The sequence below is a fragment of the Anabrus simplex genome, chromosome 1 (assembly GCF_040414725.1).
Source record: "Anabrus simplex isolate iqAnaSimp1 chromosome 1, ASM4041472v1, whole genome shotgun sequence".
NCBI lineage: Eukaryota > Metazoa > Arthropoda > Insecta > Orthoptera > Tettigoniidae > Anabrus > Anabrus simplex.
The window spans coordinates 924,191,369-924,211,783 of record NC_090265.1 but is presented as its reverse complement, the minus strand read 5'-3'; the positions used below and the strand labels follow the sequence as shown (position 1 = coordinate 924,211,783).

General features: G+C 41.9%; 1 protein-coding gene across 1 annotated transcript in view; it reads right to left on the bottom strand.

Moving 5' to 3' along the window:
• The window catches only part of Fife (regulating synaptic membrane exocytosis protein fife), a 969,278-nt gene that overhangs the window by 256,232 nt on the left and 692,631 nt on the right, over window positions 1-20,415 (bottom strand). The window contains exon 16 of the mRNA XM_068225089.1: window positions 14,689-14,771. Within this exon, the coding sequence (XP_068081190.1) occupies window positions 14,689-14,771 (83 nt within the window). The remainder of the gene's footprint in view (window positions 1-14,688; window positions 14,772-20,415) is intronic.

Sequence of the window (20,415 nt, the reverse complement as noted above, 5' to 3'; positions counted from 1 at the left end):
ACTAAGGGGTTCATAAAATCCTGTTCAATTCGTCTCTATCAATACATAAATACCGAATAACCTTTAGCAACTTCGCTTTTTTAAAGGGACTATACTAATTTCAAACAATAGAACAACTACGAAGCGAGGGACGAGCTTAGTGATGTGCTTATATTGCAAACCCAACGAGTACTTTTGGAGATATTACAGGCCGATGCGCCACTCACTGTGATACTCGCGTCTTGTTGATAAACACACATACTTCGCCCTTATTTCGAGCGGCATCGGAGAAACAGTCCGCCTCTGTGATGTAGTGGTTGGCGTGATCAGCTGCCACCCCCGGAGGCCCGGGTTCGATTCCCGGCTCTGCCACGAAATTTGAAAAGTGGTATGAGGGCTGGAACGGGGTCCACTCAGCCTCGGGAGGTCAACTGAGTAGAGGTGGGTTCGATTCCCACCTCAGCCATCCTGGAAGTGGTTTTCCGTGGTTTCCCCACTTCTCCTCCAGGCGAACGCCGGGATGGTACCTAACATAAGGCCACGGCCGCTTCCTTCCCTCTTCCTTGCCTGTCCCTTCCAATCTTCCCATCCCTCCACAAGGCCCCTGTTCAGCATAGCAGGTGAGGCCGCCTGGGCGAGGTACTGGTCATTCTCCCCAGTTGTATCCCCGACCAATGTCTCAAGCTCCAGGACACTGCCCTTGAGGCGGTAGAGGTGGGATCCCTCGCTGAGTCCGAGGGATAAGCCGACCCTGGAGGGTAAACAGATGATGATGATGATCGTAGAAACAAGAGTATGATGTAAAACATTTCGGAGTTAAGAAACTTTCGTTTCATTGACGTTGAATCTGAAAGAGACGAGATAACCCAGTGAAATTAGAATACTTCAAGGGCTTTATACTCCTCATGAAATGAAATGAAGTTAACAACTTCAAAATAAAAAGAATGCCAAGATCAATGGAAAAAAATGGAGGCAAAAATTAACGAAGAACGCTATTGGTGGGTTCTTTACCCTCCCTAAAGCCAGCACGTAAGATCGATTACTTACAACAGGCATGGTCGAGGTGAGAATAAATTATGCTGTGATACCAGTATACACTGCTGTGTAGTCAATACGGTTAATGTATTTATATTTTTTAGAGCATTGTTTCATTGTCCCCCTTTTCAACCACTCGCATCGTGCAAAGAAATGTAAAGTCCCTTAAAACGTGGTTAAAGGATGTGCGTTTTTATCAAGGCGTGACTTACGCAGCTTGGCCTTTAAATCAGAGCGACCGGGCGAGTTGTCCGTGCGGTTAGGAGCGCGCAGCTGTGAGCTTGCATCCAGGAGATAGTGGGTTCGAACCCCACTGTCGGCAGTCCTGAAAATGATTTTCCGTGGTTTCCAATTTTTACACCAGGAAAACGCTGGGGTTGTACCTTAATTAAGGCCACAGCCGCTTCCCTCCCACTCCTCGCCCTTTCCTATTCCATCGTCGCCATAAGACCTATCTATGTCGGTGCGACGTAAAAGCAAATTTCAAATTTCAAATCAGAGCGAGCTTTCTGTCTAATGCCTGCATATATGAAAACTTTCAATATCTTCAAAAGTAGTAATCTGATTTGCAAAATAAGCACATGACTGAACTTAGCGCTCGATTCTTAGTTGCTCTATTGGGTTAAATTAATATATTATAGTATAGTTGCTACCGGTTTGCCGGTTTCTATGTAATAACGTACGGGATGGAGACGAATTGGAGAGCGTTTTATGAGCCTCTTAATACAATTTAAGAATTTGAAATCAGAATGTTTATATCTTTAATGGATCAGGACATATTTGAGGTGGACAAATTGGCTGAATAATCCCGTATACATTTTCTATGAGTCTATTTTGTGTCAACAACGCCCTAAATTTGTTCAATTTTTTTGTTAATTCTGATGCAAAAGCGTATATTTATGGTGAGATTTAGGAAATATGTGTAATGTCTCTCTCATTTATCTATTAGTGGATCAAGTAGTGCTCAATGATGTGAAAAACGTTGATTCGAATATGAATGCGAAATATTAACTGAAGTAAGTGGGAGCCTCCGTCGGCCTCTCACCGCTGGATACCGTGGTTCCAATCCCGCTCACTCCATGTGAGATTTGTGCTGGACAAAGCGGAGGCGGAACAGGTTTTTCCCCGGGTACTCCGGTTTTCCCTGTCATCTTTCATTCCAGCAACACTCTCCATTCTCATTTCATAGCATCAATCAGTCATTAATACATCACTTTGGGAATGGGGACCCCATCGTACTAATAGCCTATATATGATTCATTCATTACATCCCTGACCCGGTCTACGACTGGAAAACAGGTTGTAGGTTTTCATTCATATTGAAGTAAGTACTGTCATTCGAATATAAACATACTTTACCTTTGCCTTTACCTTATCTTGTCCAAGTAAGCATTTAAACTGTATTGCATAAGAGGATAAGGCATGCCCTTGCTAACACAAATAAGCTGCTGAATATCTAGCTATGCCAAAGTAGCTTACGCCATTAAGCCGGTGTATAACTACCGTGATGTACAGCGCACGCACAAGTGGGCTTAGAGTGTTCCGCCGTACATAAGCCTCTCTACTACATACGAACTCTGGACCTTATAAGTGGTCCAGAAACGTAATGCGATAGAATAGCGAGATTTTCAGACAATTATTTATGGACTTCATTAATACACTAATGCATTTAATACAAATTCGCTCAACAAATGATGATGATAGTGATTATTATTAATAAGTTATATCCTGTGTGATTAATACCATTTCTGAATACTACTACTACTACTACTACTACTACTACTAACCAAACCAAACCCCATGGCACAACAGCCCGAAAGGGCCATGGCCTACCAAGTGACCGCTGCCCAGCCCGACAGCCTGCAGATTATGAGGTGTCATGTGGTCAGCACGACGAATCCTTTCGGTCATTATTCTTGGCTTTCGAGACCGGGGCCGCCATATCACCATCAGGTAGCTCCTCGATTGTAATCACGTAGGCTGAGTGGACCTCAAAACAGCCCTCAGATCTACGGAAAAATCCCTGACCTGGCTGGGAATCGACCCCGGGGCATCCGAGTAAGAGGCAGTAACGCTACCCCTACACCGCGGGGCCGGCATCATACTACTACTACTACTACTACTACTACTACTACTACTATTACTACTACTACTACTACTACTACTACTACTACTACTCAACATCCCTTGTGACAACTGATGTGAACGAGTTGCTGTAGTGAATTATTATTATTATTATTTTGCAAATTGTTAAATAGTGCTAATTAATCTATTTTCGGTGACGTTGGGATTGAAGGGAGTCGTAGCCTTAATTAAACGAACACACAAGCCACTGCCCCAGCTGTCTTAAACTATAGGGAGGCATTGTTCACTCGGCATTTTTTCCAGTAACGTCAACAGAAAGGGCAGTGACGGGAGTAATGGAAGTATTTTCAGAGAGGAAGAGACCCACCAGAGAGACCTAATAACAGAAGAACTGCGTGGATTAGGAATAGATATAGACTGGATGGAGATAGCGAAGAACCATAGGAGATTGAGGCAAAATGATAGTGCAGCTCACACTAACTAAGAAGAGGTTTTCGTCGACGATGGGATAGGAAATGGTAAGGATTGGTAAGGAAGTGACCGATGTATTAATGTAGGTGCAACCCCATCATTTGGCTGTCAAAACAATGGAAAACCACAGAAATTCATCTTCTGGGCTACCGAGAGTGAGAATCGAATCTACCATCTGCCAAAAGCAAGTTTATAGCTAGGTACTCGGCCCGTACCGCACAGACAACTCACTCGATATTATTATTATTATTATTATTATTATTATTATTATTATTATTATTATTTCTGACCCCAACTTGGCAAGTTCGATCCTGGCTCATTCCGGTGGTATTTGAAGATACTCAAATACGTCAACTTCATGTCGGTAGATTTATTGGCACATAAAAGAACTCCTGCGGGACGAAATTCCGGTACCTCGGCGTCCGAAAGCCGTAGTAGTTAGTGGGACGTAAAATAAATAACATTAATATTATTATTATTATTATTATTATTATTATTATTATTATTATTGTAGACGATGGTACACCTCTACGCCGCACGATTAAATCTTCCGCCTTAAAGTACTCCTCTACAGGATAAACAGTGAACTTGAAACTGGACCAACTTAAATTTTTCCTCAGAAGATGTAACTACCGTAAATTTTGTGATTACGAAGTTGTCAGTACTGTGTGGATTTCAACTTGTTTTGTTTTCCATTGATCAAGAAGTGTGGACATTCTCTCATAGATGTCTCTACTAAAAAACTATGATCATGCACCCTGGTGCGAAGTGAAGGAACTTTATTCGAAGAAATTTTGTATTCATAAGTTTTTTCTTTACTAAATGTTGTTCATTCATTTTTGGGTTGGCAATATTTATCTTTCTTTCCGCCAGTTTTGAATTTAGCCAATCCAGAATTTCTGTAATTAATTTCTAACCAATCACTGGCTTCTTCGTTTTGGTGTGTAACTTTAAACTAACGAATAAAAGTGAGAGGGTGTGGCTTTATTATTCATGAAAGGTCTCGAACTTTCCCCGAGGGTTTATAAACTGCTGATTTTCACGTCTCGTGGCCACTCGATCAACACCTAACTGTGTGGACGTAAAGCAGAAGGCGGGAAGCGCCTCTTTCATCCGGGAGCAGGTCTTCAATAAGGTAATGGCCATTTAACATCTTTATTTCTTGCTAGCTCAGCAGTTTAACCCGCGGTAAAGGTCCGAAACCTTTTACAATGTAACCTCAGTTTCTAAATATGTAATTTTCTGCAGGCTTATGTAAAATCTTACTTAAATCTGTAATTCGGGGATAGAGAGTGATTTACCCTCTCGAGCTCTCATTCATTTTGGTTTGAGGTGACTACGTTTTGGTAACTGATTTTCTTATTTTCCTTAATGTGTTAAATTTATTCCTTATACGAGTAACCTCCATAGTTTGGGAATAGCCCCTGTTTCATCGGCCTAGTGCCTTTTAGGTTTTGAAATATGTATTTAGGAGTGCAAGTACACGCCTCCATTCTTTTTGGTATTCCGGGCCGGTTACTGAACCTGTTTTTTTTCCTGCTAAGTCCCAGTAGATTGGGTACAAGATACCCCCGTGTCATTGTTGTAAATTGTGCCTTGATGGCAATCAATTGTAAAGTCTGATATTGCCTTGAATAGGCGTGAAAAACTGAGAGCGTGTTAGCTCTTTTCCAGTGTGTAAAAGTGCCTTTGGGAGGCTGATATTGCAATTTTTGGGAGCAAGTGCTCCAGGTATTAGGGGTTTTCTGTCCTTTGGTAAATATGTGTTTGTGAGCTAAGAGCTCAGAAAATGTAAAGGGAGGGCTTGAAGCCCAAGTTCTGTTTATACCACCAATCTTATCTTTCCTAGAGTTAATTTTTGCTACTTGTACTTATTGCATTGTTTCTTGTTGTTCTTAAAATAAGAGAGAGAAATATAACCTTGTTACAGTTTTAAATTAACTTTGGTTTTGTAGTTAGACCCATTCACCCGGCACCTTCTTTCACCTCTGCTGTTCCACAGATACCCCGGAACAATTATTATTATTATTATTATTATTATTATTATTATTATTATTATTATTATTATTAACCGAGCAACTTAACTTTTGAATCTACTAAGTAGTTACCAATTCTGGTTTGGTTTGGTTGCCAAACTCTGGTGACGACTGATCAGGACTTTTACATCCTTGATTTTGGGGCGTGCTTTACATGCGGGAAAATAATATTTCATTTACTATATCTTTTTGGGGTTCGCCTTATATTCGGAAACATAAGGTAGTTCTCTTACGATGCCCGCAGAAGCTCCCAGAGTATTTTTCTACTCATCCAGACTAGTGCCCATAGTCTTCATCCTTTTCTTCTTCTCTCCTCGATCAACAATTCAAAAAATTCGACACAAAACACTAAATCAAAATATCTTCCTGCTTTTTTGAATTATGTTAGGGTAAATACACATTTTATGACTATGTGACTTCAGAGGGACGATTACGAACAACTATAAAACAGTTTAGTACTCAATATGGAATAGAACAGTAAAATAAGGTAATATATAGTATATTTAACTTTTTACTTTCATTGTTAAGACTTGATATCCTGTTTCTAAGATAATAACTAAATCTAACATCTTGAACTACCTGGGTATACTTGATCTGAGAAGTCATTTGCAATTCTCCGATCATTGTTACCTACATAAAATAATCAATGGCGATACCAAATGCAATACTCTTCCAACATCCTTCCAAGTACATGTTTCCCCCGCCCAACACGCAACCGGCATGCTCATCATGTATCTTTCTGGGGTTCGCCTTATATTCGGAAACATAAGGTAATTTTCTTACGATGTCTGCGGAAGCTCCCAGAGTATTTTTCTACTCATCCAGTCTAGTCCGTCCGCTTCTCAAACAATGAGGTTTCTAACCTCATAGACGAAACGTCTAAATTCAAACGTCATTGACGTTTCAAACCTCATAGACGTTTTGTATGTCATATGTCAACCAGAGTCCGCCTCTGTGGTGTAGTGGTTAGCGTGATTAGCTGCCACCCCCGGAGGCCCGGGTTCGATTCCCGGCTCTGCCACGAAATTTGAAAAGTTGTATGAGGGCTGGAACGGGGTCCACTCAGCCTCGGGAGGTCAACTGAGTAGAGGTGGGTTCGATTCCCACCTCAGCCATCCTGGAAGTGGTTTTCCGTGGTTTCCCACTTTTCCTCCAGGCGAATGCCGGGATGGTACCTAACGTAAGGCCACGGCCGCTTCCTTCCCTCTTCCTTGCCTATCCCTTCCAATCTTCCCATCCCTCCACAAGGCCCCTGTTCAGCATAGCAGGTGAGGCCGCCTGGGCGAGGTACTGGTCATTCTCCCCAGTTGTATCCCCGACCAAGAGTCTGAAGCTCCAGGACACTGCCCTTGAGGCGGTAGAGGTGGGATCCCTCGCTGTGTCCGAGGGAAAAGCCGACCCTGGAGGGTAAACAGATGATGATGATGATGATGATGATGATGATGTCAACCAGATCAGAATTCTGACAAAGAAGACTGATAAGAAAAATAGGGACATAAAAGCATCAGTGTTGTGAAGTTTAGAGGAAAAGATTGTTTTTGAAAGTGATTGTAAAAGTCTTTCAGTACAGGGGGAAAAACCACCCATCAGTGCTCTGTTAAAAGATGTTTGGTTTACAATTTAGGTTGTATTGTACATCAGGACCCCTGAATTCTGAAGTGTGCTTCCTGTGTTGATGTTATCAAGACATCAGCAGTAACAACTAATTCTTTTACCCTCTTTACAAACTTACGGGACTATGGCTCTCAACTGGGACAAAACTATTTGTGCCAGCCTTCAGAGACATTATTCAATGTCTCGCTTCAGGTAGAAGAGACACCTCTCATCTCCCACTGGTTTCTGGGATGACCTTTATTATGATTGTTTGGAGAACATGAGAACATTACAATTCAACTTTCAGGCTTGGGGTGTAATGAACAACATGCCACGGAGACTGTACCAAAACTGACCTTTCACTATATGAAGTGTCGTATCTTCTTCAAGATGAAGGAACTCCTGAAGGAACTGACATCAGGGAAAATGTCAACATCTAACAGGAAATTTTCTAAGGTATCGAACTAAAGGTAAGAATTAAAAGAAATAATATGACTCTCCAGCTTTCCTTACACATATCATTCACTCATAAGTTTATATATTTTCCCTTTTTTGCATGATGGTGAATTTATGCTGCACTTAAGATGAGGTTGGCCTACATAACCTTGTGATGTAGTATTTTAGTTTTTGTGTCCTGTTGATTTGCATCCAGTTTCCTATAATTTCTTACTTGATTTAACATCATCCTTATTCTAATAGTATTGCTTTTGCTTCATGAAATGGAATGCCTGTGTTATTGTTCTTATTTATCAAGTGAATTCTATCAGCACATATATTTAGGAACCAGTTCTCTCAAGAAACAACTTGCCCTACTGATTTGGCAATTTGATTTCAAGTTACAAGAGGGTGATACTTGTTGAACTTCATTTACTATTCATTTGAAACTGTTGATATCATCATCATCATCATCATCATCATCATCATCATGTCCGGCTCCATGGCTAAATTGTTAGCGTGGTGGCCTTTGGCCACAGGGGTCCCGGTAGGGTCGGGAATTTTAACCATCACTGGTTAATTTCGCTGGCACAGAGGCTGGGTGTATGTGTCGTCTTCATCATCATTTCATCTTCATCACGACGCGCAGGTTGCCTACGGGAATCAAATCAAAAGACCACCTGGCGAGCCGAACATGTCCTCGGACACTCCCGGCACTGAAAGCCATACGCCATTTCATTTCATCGTCATCATCATCTCAGTTCTCTGATTTATTGAGACCTGTATGCAGTCTTACTGCTATCTCTGAATTATTGAACTATATCAAAGATATTTTTTTTCTCTAATGAACTTAGATGAATTAATATACAGTATGTGACTGCTTACGTGTATGTGTTGATACGTTTTAATATATTTTTTTTTTTGCTAGGGGCTTTACGTCGCACCGACACAGATAGGCCTTATGGCGACGATGGGATAGGAAAGGCCTAGGAGTTGGAAGGAAGCGGCCGTGGCCTTAATTAAGGTACAGTCCCAGCATTTGCCTGGTGTGAAAATGGGAAACCACGTTTTAATAATTATATTTGAGGCTGGTAATATTTGCTTACCCGTTCCTAAAAAAATTGTGTTTAAGCCTACTTTTAGATGACGATTTTATCTTGAATGTATGTTGCCATGTATGTCTGACAAAGATACCATTGTCGAAACTAGACTATTACAGGAGACGACTTATTAAATTATAACTGGGCACAATAAAGTAAGTTGAGATGTCAAATTTATTAGCGCCTAAGAGGATCTCTTACGGTGTTTTAATATGTAAAACAGGTCACAATGTTTTAAAAGTCTCGTAAGGGCTGGCGCTAACTTGAAACCAAGGTTGGAGCCAGCGTTACGCGGCGGCGGACCAGGCGTACTACGCAAGTGATATCACTTCTTCTTCTATTCGTTATGTTATTGGTGTAAAATGGCCCTCCATCGGCTGTATCTAATGAATAAATAAACAAATAAAAATAACATCGTTTGCTTGCTATTGTTTATTTTTTTTTTATTTTTTTTGCTAGGGGCTTTACGTCGCGCCGACACAGTTAGGTCTTATGGCGACGATTATTGTTTATTTAGGTTCTGTCTGTAAAGCCACCTGAACGATGACTGGGTGTTTCCTCAAATAGCACCACCAAAGGTTATCCGGTTAGAAAAAGAGATGGCGTCATTGTAATGGGGAGTACTAGGCAAGACGAGGAGGAAGGTAGTTTGCCGTTGCTTTCTCTCCTCATTGAATCAAAAAGTGCTACTGCAGGGCCAATGGTCAGTGGTCCTGTAAGTAACACATTTCATAGCACCCAAACATACTAGCCGTGCTAGTACCATTCATACCACAGCATCTTCCATATTGCCAGTCACAGATGGGAAAATGGGACTGAGACTTGAGTGGAAGCTACTTTTCGCTCTGACCTGTTACAAGAGACAGCTGCTAAACTATCTGCACCAATCAAGAAATAACAACAGGCAGTGTTCACAATTGTAAGCGTAGAAAGATGAGGGCAACTTTTTCGTCAACCGAGCCGGCGATTGTCATGGCCGAATCTCAGCGTGAGCTGTGCTCATAATCAGGCATGGACGAACGCCTGAAGTGTCTCCTCGCAGCAGCAGCAGCAGCAGCAGCAGCAGTAGTAGTAGTAGTAGTGCAGGGAGTATAATTTAAGACTTCGTAACAGAGAACCAAGGAACAGGAGCGCAGGGTAGCGGAGACAGCGAGCGAAGTGCCCGCAATAGCGAGTGGGCGTAATCGCCTCAAAGAAGCGGCGTGATTACGCCTATAGTAACTAAACGAAATTGAACTCACCACTTACATACATGCCAAGGATAAATAAATAAATAAATAAATAAATAAATAAATAAATAAATAAATAAATAAATAAATAAATAAATAAATAAATAAATAAATAAATAAATAAATAAATAAATAAATAAATAAATAGTCCGCCTCTGTGGTGTAGTGGTTAGTGTGATTAGCTGCCAACCCCGGAGGCCCGGGTTCGATTCTCGACTCTGCCACGAAATTTGAAACGTGGTACAAGGGCTGGAAAAGGGTCCAGTCAGCCTCGGGAGTTCAACTGAGTAGAGGTAGGTTCGATTCCCACCTCAACCATCCTGGAAGTGGTTTTCCGTGGTTTCCCCAGGCAAATGCCGGGATGATATCTAACTTAAGGCCTCGGGCGCTTCCTTCCCTCTTCCTTGTCTATCCCTTCCAATCTTCCCATCCCACCACAAGGCCCCTGTTCAGCATAGCAGGTGCGGCCGCCTGGGCGAGGTACTAGTCATTCTCCCCAGTTGTATCCCCAGACCCAATGTCTCACGTTTCAAGACACTGCCCTTGAGGCGGTAGAGGTGGGATTCCTCGCTGTGTCCGAGGGAAAAACCAACTCTGGAGGTAAACATATTAAGAATAAATAAATAAATAAATTAAAAAAATAAATAAATGAAGTTCGGATACACGATACTGTCGTGAGCATTTCATTAGTCAATTGCAAAATCGTATTCTTGTAATGAAATCTGTACGTGGTATGTTAGAGACCAGTAAGGCCGTGTTTGCACAGTAATAATTTTGTTCCATTACGTGCTGACGAATGTGAAATACGAGTTTCATGAGCTACTCTCCGAAGCGATTGAGGACTGTGTGAGAGCTGCTCTTCTTTGCTGTTTTTCTTATTAGTTACGAAACCAATACTATGCCACACGTGAACGAGTTGTTGCACGTAAGGTTTTGATGGTGCTGTCAAACCGGGAGACTGTCTACGGAATTTTAGAAGGCACCTCTTACCTGGTTTCTTTTCCTTGTGAAACGGTACTTCACCGAAAAAAATTCTCTTCTCTGTAGTGTGCTTGAACTTTACCATCGCGAATATAACCTTATAACGCACCTTAAGAAGTCCAACAGTTACTAGCGAACTGAGCGAGAGAGCTGAGGATTTGCTGCATCAGCTGTCAACACTTCTTATCATTCCAAGCTTGACACAAGACATATGGCGTACCAGGAAAGTTGGTCGTGCGGTTAGGAGCACGCAGCTGTGAGTTTGCATCCGGGAGATAGTGGGTTCGAGTCCCACTGCCGCAGCCCTGAAGATGGTTTTCCATGGTTTCCCATTTTCACACCTGGAAAATGCTGTGGCTGTACCTTAATTAAGGCTACGGCCGTTTCCTTTCCACTCCTAGCCCTTTCCCATCCCATCGTCACCATAAGACCTATCTGTGTCGGTGCGACATAAAACCAATAGCAAAAAAGACATATGGCGCTGGCTTGGAGATTTCCGCGGCCTATGATCAGAAGTGCAAAGACTTAAATTATACTCACTGTAGTAGTTGTTGTAGGTATTTTACAAGTTGGTTTACGTTGCACCGACACGGATAGGTCTTGTGGCGACGACGGGATAGGAAAGGTCTAGAAGTGGTGTTGAGGCGGCCGTGGCCTTAATTAAGGTACAGCCCCAGCATTTTCCTGGTGTGAAGGTGCGAAACCACGGAAAGCCATCTTCAGGGCTGCCGGCAGTGTGATTCGAAACCAATATCTCCCGAATGCAATATCTCCCGACAGCACCTGCGTGCTCCTAACTGCACAGTCAACTCACTCGGTAGTAGTAGTAGTAGTAGTAGTAGTAGTAGTAGTAGTAGTAGTAGGCGCTAACCACAGAAATGAAGAGCAGTGTTAATTCTTGGTGTAATCGTGAAACGTTCTAGCATATTTACCTACTTCCAGTGGGTCATCAGCCCCTTATTTTATCGGAGGTAGGTAACCCAACTAACGCGTATATCATAGTCATCGGAAAACCATTAATACCTGCTTCTTTATGGCCTTAGTGCAACTATACCGTTTATATAACGCTCGCAAATATGGTAGAAATCATTAGCGGCAGTGTTATTTCTATTACTTAAACTACCGTATAAAGAATGTATAAAACGATCACAGCTGCGAATAACACTATATTGCGTTTGGTCAGGAAGAGCAGAGATGACTATAGCGCGCTAGCCATTCAGTAGGTGGCTAAATCTCGCATCATTGCTATTGCGTCAGCCAAATTGGCTTGTAGAAGGTTCGATTCACAGGCTGGTACACCTTCCCCCCCCCCCCTCCCATTAACGCCGTTTACAGTGACTGTGATATGGCCACATATCATCCTGTTCCAAAGAGGGAATTTGTGTTTGGTCCTGAGAAGGACCGCTTTTATCCGATGTTACGTAGCTAGGCTGGACTACGACATGATGATCTGTAGGTAGGAATAGGGTAACCTGCATATTGAGTGTAACTTCTTCTTCTTCTTCTTCTTCTTCTTCTTCTGTTTACCCTCCAGGGTTGGTTTTTCCCTCGGACTCAGCGAGGGATCCCACCTCTACCACCTCAAGGGCAGTCTCCTGAAGCTTCAGACTCTGGGTCGGGGGACACAACGGGTGAGGCCTCACCTGCTATGCTGAACAGGGGCCTTGCGGGGGATGGGAAGATTGGAAGGGATAGACAAGGAAGAGGGAAGGAAGCGCCCGTGGCCTTAAGTTAGGTACCATCATGGGGAAGTGGGAAACCACGGAAAATCACTTCAGGATGGGTGAGGTGGGAATCAAACCCACCTCTACTCAGTTTTCCTCCCGAGGCTGAGTGGACCCCGTTCCAGCTCTCGTACCACTTTTCAAATTTCGTGGCAGAGCCGGGAATGGAACCCGGGCCTCCGGGTGTGGCAGCTAATCACACTAACCACTACACCACAGAGGCGGACTATTGAGTGTAACAAGTGTTCAAAATGTTGACCACCTTGGTTTATGCACATTTCAGCACGATGATGTACAGACATTCTTGCACGTTGGTCAGCTGTAACAGCTTGGCATGCCTCGGTGATCTGTTGTCGAAGGTGAGCAGGATCTTCAGGCTCCTGAGCATACACTACCTGCTTTAGGTGACCTCCCTCACAGGAATACGTCAAGTGGGCGTTAGATCGGTTGATCTGGCGGGGCAGTGAACGGGTCCTCCGCTTCCTATCCCTTTATTTGTATATGAAGCATGAAGATAGTTCCGGTCGACTATTAATCAGTGAGGTTGAAACCATATTCGTAATCTCTCGCGCAGTGGCACGTTCTCCAGCAACTGTGGGAGTTAATTTTGAAGAAAATTAATGTAGCGTGCTCCCGTTAGATGTCGAAGAAATATGGTCCGTTGAAATAGTCACCCAAGATCCCACACCAGACATTTACTCACCATTCCACTTGAAATGTGCTCTGTCTTACCTAATAAGGATTCTCCGCGCTCAAATAGTGCATATTGTGCTGATTCACGACGCCATTGTTGTCAGATCGTGATTGGTCTGAAAACAGGACTCTTGAGAAAAAGGCTGTATTATTGGTCATTCTGCGTAATGCCCATTGACAAAATGTTATTCTAGCATTGAAATGACATCTGTGGATATGGTGGTGTAACTGCAGATGGGATGAGTGAAATTCATTGTTATGCAGTATACGCACGAGTGATGACCGGCTCACGTTGTTCTGTTGTGCAAGTGTCCATGTACTAATATGAGGGTTATTCTGGACAGCGTCCGAAACAGCCTCTTCATTTGGACCAGACGTTATAGGATCATCTGTAACGAAAGGTGCCCTTTGAAGTCCCCGGTTGACCGCAATCTTCTTTCAAGATTTCGGAACGTATTGGCAGTCGGTAGTCTCTGTCAGGAAAACACACGGTAACGTCAACGAATTCAATCAGTCTTCCCGATCTACAGGTATTAGGCTATAGCATAATATTAAATACAATGCTCTAAGAACGCAAGCTTATTTCTTCGGGAAAAATAATTAATTGAAGCTGTACACTCCTGTAATGTAGAACAGACACTCGTACTACACGGAGAAGCATAGAATGGTCGGTATTAACTCGCTCTCTCATTTTTTAAAACAGAAAAACACATCCATAACTTTCATCTTTTCCGTGTAGCGTTCTACCTTTGCCCATAGCTCGGAATTGCTTCCAGGCAACACCCGTATTTAAGTTACTTGCTGATCACAAATAACTTATATTTAAATTGAAGATTACGTATAATTTGTTTATTTTTATACCTTATTACTCTATAAGTCAACGGACTCAGCCGTGTTGAAACACCGGATCCCGTGAGATCTCCGAAGTTAAGCAACATTGGGCGTGCTCAACATCTGGATGGGTTGCCACGCGCTTGGTGGGGAGTAAGGGAATGGTGGAGCGGAAAGGAACTGGCCCCCCTACCGTACGTAAACTCCGGCTCAGGCACACCTCTGCGGAGGTTCGGACCTACCTTCAGCCAGAATGCACCCTTACCTTTTCATTCTATAATTTTCATGATCAGTTGGGGTCACAAGTGCGTTTGTAGCGTCGAAAAACAGCATCACTCTGAGACATCATGTTTTTAACTTTCCCACAATAAGGAATATGCTTAAAATATTACGTATTACAAGTTAAAAGAAAGATTTGTTTTCTCCTAAATGCTGTTTTGATCAGTATTCTAAATTTCCAATATAACTAAGTTTACTCTGCCCGGAAATCACTCACCTTGCGCCATGCCCATATTTTCTCCGCCCTTGCGAGAGCCCGGCATCATGGCGTTGGGATCATCAAGAAGATCGCACATACGTCTAAAACAGAAGAAAAACATCAATATAGTATAATATTCATCTTCAGTGAGCTTTAAAGAGAAAGGAATTTCAATAATAATAATAATAATAATAATAATAATAATAATAATAATAATAATAATAATAATAATAATAATAATAATAATATAATAATATAATAATAATAATTATCTGTTTCAACAAGGATGAAATTATCAAATTTATATACCAGATACTACCGGCCCCGCGGTGTAGATGTAGCGTGCCGGCCTCTTACCCGGACGTCCCGGGTTCAACTCCCGGCAAGGTCAGGGGTTTTTACCTGTATCTGAGGGCTGGTTCGAGGTCCACTCAGCCTACGTCATTACAATTGAGGAGCTATATGACGGTGAGATGGCGGCCGCGGTCTAGAAAGCCACGAATAACGGCCGAGAGGATCCGTCGTGCTGACTACATAACACCTCGTAATCTGCAGGCCTTAGGGATGAGCAGCGGTCGCTTGTAGGCCATGGCCCTTCGGGGCTGTTGCGCTATGGGATTTTTATATACTAGCTACTACTTTAAAATATTTCGATTTAATTTTATATCCTCACTGAAGTAGATGCGTTACCTTTGTGATAAGATATATGAGGGCCATTCAAAAAGAAATGAGCCGGATGCTATAAAATGAAAACCGCCCAAAAGGATCATAATGCAATTGTCTGCGGTCCCTATAAGAGTGCTGAAGTCCTAAACTCGTCGCTGGAGAGACATGGGTGCACGTCATATGGCGACAGAGCAAGCATGCGCACGCTTTGATCGTCCACTGCATCCAGTCGTGCTGAAAACAATGAAATGGAGGCTTCAAAAGAAGAGCAAATGGGTGTAGAAAGTTTCCTGACAGCAGAAGGAGTGAGGGGAACGAAAATTCATCGAAGAATGGCACAAATGTACGGAGGCACTGCATGTCCGTTGCAGAGGTCAAGGCATGGCACAAGCGATTCAGGGAAGGACGGATGTCGTTGGCCGATGATGCACGGTCTGGAACGCTACACCGCATTACCGATGCCATTGTTCAGCAGGTGGACACCTTCATTAAACAAGGCCGGGTAGTTACGGTAGTAGCCATTGCCGCAGAATTTTGAGCGATCGTCGGAATTGTTGACGCCATCATTAAGGACAGACTGAACATTTTTCGCTAAAAGTTGCCCAATGGGTGCCTCACAGTATTCAATGAGCACAGGGAGCATGTCGAATGGACCTCCCTCTTGAACTTCTGCTGCATTATGCCAAGGAAGGGAGTGAGTTCCTGTAGTGGTCGCTGGAGACGAGACATGGTGTCATCACTTCGAACCTGAGTCAAAATGACAAAGCCTCCAGTGGAAGCATGCAGGTTCGCCGCCGCCCAAAAGATCTAAGGTGAGGTAAAGAAGGCTCTAAGAGGAAAACGACTTACTGCGGACGACGACATGAAGCAGTACGTTCGGAACTGGTTCACAACGCAGCCGCAGGAATTTTACGAGACGGCCATTAACCGCCTTGTTAAAGTAACAAGTGCCTCAACAGTGCTGGGCAATATTTTTGAAACAACGGTACAGGTTTTCATTTTATAGCCTTCGGCTAGTTTCTTTTTGAATGACCCTTATACTTTAAGTTATTTTAAATCAATTTGTTTTCAGGTAACGGTTAAGGACACAGGGAATGTTTTACTACTATATTGGTTCCACGGAATTTGTAATTGTTTAAAGTATTGATGGAAACAACACTGTCTATATTCTTGACCCGACAATTCACTGTGATGAAACAAGCAGAATCGATCAAGCTAAAAATATCGATAAGGACAAAAAGAACTTCTACGAAAGCCTTATTCCTTTTCTGAAGGAGAGATATCGTGGAAGTTAGACCAACAGAGACTTCCTTGTTCTTGACCTTCTGCTCGGTGCGAGGATAACGATTTAAAGATTGCTGGCAAACGTACGGTTTAGATTAGAAATGAATAAGAAAAATCTTTTCTCCTTAGTGGAAGGTATTGTCACTGACACTGTAGCGATGCTTCAACACCATCTGTATACAAACAGTTAACAAATATTGTCTTCATTTATTATGGGCGTTGTAAAATGTGTCTCTGGTAACTTGACGTGAATCAATTTTTAAAAATTCTTAGTTGCATTGGTTTCTGAGGGAAGACATTACAATGAAAATGTAAAATTCTAAAAAGTGAGGTTAAAGTAACTACCGAACACTGAATTACAAAACCAAGTATTGAGCTCTAGACGGCCATATGACTTAATACGATAGAGCTCAGAGGTACCAGCGTAATGAATGTGTATTTGTCTACAAATTAGTGCAAATCTCAGCTTCTGTATCAGTCGGTTTCTATAAAATCATGGATAGAATGAAGCATTTTTAAAGCATAATTCAGTTAACGTCACAGTCATCTTTCTCAACAGACGGAGCATAAAACTATTTAAGAAATTTCCAAGTAATTTATGTAATGTAAATCTAAAGATAGTGTATTCGAAATCTCCGAAATTTAACGATGCAACTCTTTTTAACATAAAATGACTGCCGAAATATAGCTCTGAAATGAGAATTCCGGAATTTCATATTTGAGCGCTCTTAAATCCTGATAGGGTGTGACGTCTAACCAACTATGCTGGTCACTCATTCTTCTAATACCATAATGATAATAATTGTAATAATAATAATAATAATAATAATAATAATAATAATAATAATAATAATAATAATAATAACAATAATAATTGTGATAACAATAATAATAATTTGGCCTCCACCGTTATTATGTGAACTAATTGCCCGGCATCTTGGCTGAATGGTCAGCGTTGAGGCCTCCTGTTCAGAGAGTCCTGGATTCTATTCCCGACGGGGTCAGAGATTTTAATCTTGTATAGTTATTTAGTCTGTTCCGGGGACTGGGTGTTTGTGTTCGTTTCAATATTCTCCTCTTCACACACTGACAGCACATTACACCACGAACCACCACAGAAAATACGCAATAGTGAATACATCTCTCTACATAGGGTTGGCGTCAAGAAGGGCATCCCGTCGTGAAACAAGACCAAGTATACATATTCGACACAGTTCGCACTCGCGACCCCACCAAGGTTGAGAAAAGCGGTAGAAGAAGAAGAAGAAGAATATTAGGTGCAGTCATTTTGACTTGACGCCATTTAAACTGAGTGCATGCCAAATTTGACGTTACGTTTTACTCTACCGGATGAAAGAGAACTGTGGAGTGATTCCTGCTTGAGTGCCGGCCTCCCGATCCTAAGATTGCGGGTTCGAACCCAACTGAGATAGATGGATATTTAAATGATACAAAAATGTCCATTAGACACTCTATGTCGGCATGTAAAATGTCTGTGGTGACGCATTTGGTGTTTACCGTAAAATTAATTAAAACTCAATCATAGATCATCCGAAAGAAATCCGTTTCTATGCGAGGTATGTTTTCCTTCAATTTATAGCGTTTAATTCACCTTTTTAAAGTGAAAATATAACAGAAATATATTTATTGTCTTTATATTTTTGTTGGAGTGTGGATCATAAAAAATTATAAACACATTTCTTGAAGATTGTTGTAATATTGTACTGTATTTCACACGATAGTCAAGGACCGGCTTGATTGAGACTCAGTACATTCATACTCTGTCCAACACCGGAGTGCTTTGTGGTAGGGTGAAGGTCAATTGTGCGGAAGAGTCCTAGCTGATTGCTGTTTTTCCGCTGATGTGATCTACAAATGATTTTTCCAGCATGAACTGAACCTGTAGTGGCTATCAAAGCGATTTTATCTCTGTTCATTTCTTTGTTTCCCTTCACTTCTTAGATTCACGTCTATCCACTTTCACTTGTATAAAACTTGATGTTTGTTAATTTATTATATTATAGCCTACATATTCTGTTTTACGTTGCACCGACACAGATAGTACTTATGGCGACTATGGTATAACAAAGGCCTAGGAGTAGGAAAGAAGCAACCGTGGCCTTAATTAAGGTACAGCCTTAGTATTTGCCTGGTGAGAAAAATGGGAAACCACGGAACATTTCTGCTGACAGTGGGTTTCTATATTATACAATTTGAACAGCATAAACTGTTATGATGATTGTTAATTCATCACATTAACATAAAATATATTTGTAGTGAATGGACCTGAAGCCCATTGGTAGAAAATTGATATTGATCGAGCTGGCTACGCAGTGCGAGTCGTGCAGCTGTGAATTGGCATGTGCGAGATTGTGAGTTCGAATACCGATAATGGCAGCCCTGAAGATGGTTTTCCATAGTTTCCGACTTGCACATCGCACAAATACTGTCACGTTGTCTTAATTAAGGCGACGGACTATATCTTTGCACCGAGCTCAATAGCTGCAGCCGTTTAGGTGCGGTCAATGTCCAGTGTTCTAGAGATAGTGGGTTTTTCTGGTTTCCCATTTTCACACGAGGAAAATGTTGGCGCTGTATCTTAATTAAGGCCACGGCTGCTTCCTTCCAACTCCTAGCCGTTTTCTATCCCAATCGTCGCCATATCACCCACCTGTGTCGGTGCGACGTAAGTCAACTTGTAAATATATACAATCTGTCCGGTTAGAGCCTTTAGACCATTATCGCCAAAATCCTCCTGAGTTGGTGCGACGTTAAACCACTAACAAAGGAAAAATCTTTTTGAGTTACAGAGTATAAATACGCCTACATTTATTTTAAAGTTATTTAGGTCTGATTTTCTAATTTTAATGAATGAGTATACATCAACGAATAAAATCTGGCAGTGAGTGACAATGAAACATAAATTAGGCATCATTATAAAATAACTTACCCTAACTCTAGAGACCTTCGCAATTGGGAACATGCATCATTTTCAAAAATATTTTTTTTGAAAAGTACACCAATGAAATAGTACGTAAACGTATTACATTGTGGTATGTTGCCTTGTTTTCTACCATTAAAAAAATATTTAATAGTGCCTTTCCGCAAGGCGAGTGAAACGGCCTCTGACGTAAGCGGCGCGCTGTGACGTCACGATCCAGTACCGCATGGAGCTCTACCAGTCGTTGTGCATCAGCCGTTGCTAAAAGCCGATTGTTTATTATTCATGATCGCGAATAACTTCGAAATGACAGAAGAAACGTTCAAAACAGCACAGTCAGACAATCTACCATGTGTAGATGTCATCATTCTTGAAAAATGTGACTTTCGTGGCCGCAGAAATTCGCGGATAACAAGCAAGTTTGTAAGTGGCGTCTTTTATATACGTGCAATATACTGTAACCCATAGTATTAGGATAACAACGAACCTGGATAGATATCACATCACTTTCAACATTTCCTTCTAGACTGATTCCCCTATTAAAGAATAACATTACATTTTCGGGCTTTCAGCATTAGTAAAGTAAGAAATCGGATTTCAGCACTAACATAAACATATAGGTAGCATTATAGTACTAGTCCGTTTCTGTGGTGTAGTGGTTAATGTGTGCCACTCCCGGAGGCCCGGTTTCGATTCCCGGCTCTGCCATGAAAGTTGAAAACAAATAGTACGAGGGCTGGAACGGGCTCTACTCAGCCTCGGGAGGTCAACTGAGTAGAACGGTTTCGAATCCCACCTCAGCCATCCTCGAAGTGGTTTTTCGTATTTTCCTACTTCTCCTCCAGGCACCTAAG